Below are 3,727 nucleotides of genomic sequence, written 5' to 3'. Positions count from 1 at the left end.
AGCTATGTAGAGAGGCCCTTTGCAGTTCAGTGAGACCCTGGTGTAGCTCGAGGTAGAATGGCCCTGTGCCATCCCCAGTACCAAAAAGAAACGGGCGGGTGTGGACGCGCCTCTGTTTGTGGCTGCGTCTTCCTGCCCGTCGCTCCGTCGCTCCGTGTGTGTGTGTGTGTGTGTGTGTGTGTGTGTGTGTGTGTGTGTGTGTCTGCGTGTGTCGGCGAAAGGGCTTGCAGCCCGTCCCTGTCCCTCTGCCCCTCGCTCCGGTGGGCCTGAGAGTGGGTCGCCTGGGCAGAGGGCAGGTGGCGCCCTGCCCGCTGGGTGCAGGCGATGGGCACCCTGCTGTGGGCGCCCGGGTGGCCTGGCTGAGCCGGTCCCTCCCCCACCCCGCGGCCCCCCCCCCGCCTCCCCCTCCTCCCGGGGGTCCCGGCCCCCGGCCCCCCGCGCAGGGCCCTGCCCAGGCCCTCCCTCCGGAGCTGAGCGCGCCGCCCTCCCCGCCCTCCCCAGACACAGGCGGACGCGGGTGCGTTCAGGACATTTATTGGGTCTGGGGGCTCAGCGGGCGCCGGGCGAGGCGGGGGCGCGGGCCAGCTGCACCAGGCGCAGCAGCAGGGCGCGGGCCGGCCCGTCCAGCTGCGTGGCGTTGCTCGGGGCGCTGGCGCGGGCGCGGCGGCCGGAGTCCGGGCCGAAGTCCTCGCCGCCGCCGAAGTCCTCGCCGCACTCGGGCTGGGCGGCGCAGCTCTCTGTGGGGAGGAGGAGTGAGCGCGGCTCGGCGGCCCCAGCCCCCGGCCCAAATCCCAGCCCCCAGGCCCAGCCCCCAGCCCCAAATATCAGCCCCCAGGTCCAAATATCAGCCCCCAGCCCCCAGCCCCAAATCCCAGCCCCCAGGCCCAGCCCCCAGCCCCAAATATCAGCCCCCAGCCCCCAGCTCCAAATCTCAGCCCCCAGGCCCAGCCCCCAGCCCCAAATCTCAGCCCCCGGCCCCGTGCGCACCGTCGCTGCAGCAGAGGCCGGCGGCGGCGCAGCGGCCCCCGCTCCCGCAGGGCTTGAGCCCCGACTGGCAGGGCGACGGCAGGAAGCTCTCCTTCTGGCAGCGCAGCGCCTCGGCCGTGCCCACGAAGCAGCCCAGCTCCTCCCCGCAGCAGATGTTGGGCCCGAAGCAGCGCCCTCGGCCGCCAGGGCCGCAGGGCAGGCACTGGGGAAGGCGGCACGTTGGGGACCCCCACCCACCGCAAGGCTGCGATGGGATGTGGAGTCCAGGGCCGGGGGTGCAGTGCTGGGGCTTGTCTGGACCTCAAGAGCGGTGGAGGGCGGGGAGGGGGCGAATCTGCTAAACTCTGGTTTTCAGGTGACTAAGGATCGGCTTCAGTAACAGCCCCAGAACCCTTCCTCTGGGCTCTGGGGCCAGGGCCGGTGCATACCCCAGCTGCTCAACCCATTCCAGACCTGCCTGGCTCCATAACTCAGGCTGGACCCCCACCCCCTCAGAGGGCCCCTGCCCCATCGGAAACTCACCCAGGTCTTCCCTCCATTTTCTGACCTTGCTTTTGCCCCCCTCCAGCTGGTGGGGCTCATGTGGGGGCCCTTGCTCACTGTAGTCTATCAGGAGGGTGCCAGGGCCTGAGCCTGGGAGCCTAGGGATACTGGCCCACAAGGCCTCTAAAGGAGCCAAGCCCACCCGCCCTGTTAGCTTGTTCAGCCGCTCAAAATGGAGCGCCTGGGCCAGATCAGAATTAAGCACGGCTATGAGATCTCCCTCAGCTCTGCCACAACAGAAGGAAAGGGAATCTGGGAGGCCCGCAGCACAGACTGGGCTAGGTACCCCGCAGAACTTCCTTCCTGCTCAGGGAGCTCAGAGCAGTGGCCATCTGTGCACACGGCCTCGGGGAAGGCCACAAAGTCCAGGAAGGGCAGCTAGTCCGATGCTCCGGCTAGTCCAGAGTGGACCCCAGGCCACGGGGAGGCTCCGAGGATTCTCCCTGACCCAGCCCCAAACCCAGCACTGGGGAATGTCTCTCCTGCAGCCCCTCTCTGGATGGGAACTGGCCCCAAAGACCCTCTCTGACCCCCACAGCCTGCCCAGCAGCTTGGTCCCCTCTGTCCCAACCCGAGGGCCCCCATGTACCTGTCTCAGCTCCACATCGAACGCGTCCCTCTTGCCGCCCCTAGGGCAGTTCTGAAAGTAGCAAGCAGAGGTGAAGGCCAGCAGGCCGAGGAAGCAGGCGGGCAGCGTGGCGTCGGGCATCTTGGCACGGCCGTCGGGCACGGTGTGAGTGCGGCTCCGCGGGCTCTGTGCCTCTGCCTTCGCTGGCTGCCTATTTATGTCCGCAGGTGTTCCCCCAGAGGCGACGTGGCTGTCACCGCCCTCCCCAGGGGCTCCCCAGGAGCCCGTGGCCGCCTTGGCATCCGCAGTGATTCAGTCGTCTGGGGACACACGTGGACCTGTCTGTGCAGAAGCTGGGGGGGGGGGGCAGGACGGTGGGCTCTCATTGGCCACAGTGTTGTAGGGCTGCTTCAACCCTGTCTGCAGCACTCTGGACGCAGGGACAGGCTGTTTCACCTGGAGACCGTCTGCGAGCATTCTGGCTGCCCCAGAAGGCCGGGGGGCAGAGGGTCCCATCCCCCGACATGGCCCCTCGAGGGGGGAGAGGGACTGAAGAGACCTGTGCCTGACAGCAGGGGCGGGGTGGGCATGATGACACACACCTGCCATCCCAGCGCTCGGGGCTGACACCGGAGGGTCGCAGTTGCCTGGCCAGCCCTGGCAACCTAGTGAGGTTTTCAGGTAACATGGTGAGACCTTGTTACCAAATAAAAAATAAAATAGGGCTGGGGGTGAAGCTTGGAAGCAGAATGCCTCTGGGTTCAAACCTGCAGTACAAAAATAAATTTATATATATACATAAACTGAGTCAGGCCAGGCATGCTCATAATCCCAGCATTCGTGAGGTGGAGACTAGGAGGATCGCCGTTTTGTTCGGGGACAACCTCAGCTACTTAGGGAGGCCCTTTGCAACTCAGTGAGACTCTGTTTCAAAAATAGGGCTGGGAGTGTAGCTTGGAGGTAGAATGCTCCTGGGTTCTGTTCCCAGTACTGAAAAAAAAACAAACAAAAACAAAACAAAACAAAACAAAAAAACAAAAAAACTGGGTCAGGCCCCAGCCCAGGAGAGGTGGCGCAGGGGACAAGCAGGTATATGGGTGTCGGAGATGCCTCTCCAGGACTTGGGAGGGAGAGACCTGAAATGATGACTCGGACAATTGCCTCTCGTGCAACTGACAATTTTATTCTCTAAAACTAAGTCTTTTATACCCTTCTCCAGTTAGGTTAGTTATCAAATCCTCACAGGAAAGAGTAAATACCAAAACACAATGGGGTATTAGGTAGAGGACGTGTGCCATAAACCGCTAAGATACAATCAGCAAAGGGAACAAGCAAGCATGGGGCAGGACGAGGCCGGACACAGCTACCTCGTGAGACATCACAGGACTGTGATTAAGATCAGCCCGCTCTCACTGCTGGGCCTTGGGGGTCAGATTCCGGAGAGGGCGGGGTCACACCAAGAGTTCTGGAGGATTCCACCTTTCCGAGAATCTCCCCTTTAACTTTTTTTTTTTTTTTTTTTTTTTTTTTTTTTGTGGGTCTGGGGATGGAACCCAGGGAGATTCGACCTCCAAGCTACAAGCCCTGCCCTATTTTTTTTTTCTTTGTTTTGAAACTAGGTCTCACGGA

The 3,727-nt window shown here is 62.5% G+C and overlaps 1 protein-coding gene across 1 annotated transcript; it reads right to left on the bottom strand.

Moving 5' to 3' along the window:
• Positions 1-549: 549 nt before the first annotated feature.
• On the bottom strand, positions 550-2,239 carry AVP (arginine vasopressin; the record flags this gene model as incomplete). Its single annotated transcript, XM_080716427.1, has 3 exons — positions 550-737; positions 988-1,189; positions 2,120-2,239. 3 exons carry the CDS (start codon positions 2,237-2,239, stop codon positions 550-552), a joined length of 510 nt encoding a protein of 169 aa, XP_080572553.1.
• Between the last annotated feature and the right edge of the window lie 1,488 nt (positions 2,240-3,727).

The sequence above is a fragment of the Muscardinus avellanarius genome, assembly GCF_963383645.1.
Source record: "Muscardinus avellanarius genome assembly, chromosome: 19".
Classification (NCBI taxonomy): domain Eukaryota; kingdom Metazoa; phylum Chordata; class Mammalia; order Rodentia; family Gliridae; genus Muscardinus; species Muscardinus avellanarius.
Note: the sequence above shows the minus strand (reverse complement) of the source record. Positions and strands in the feature narration are given on the sequence as shown.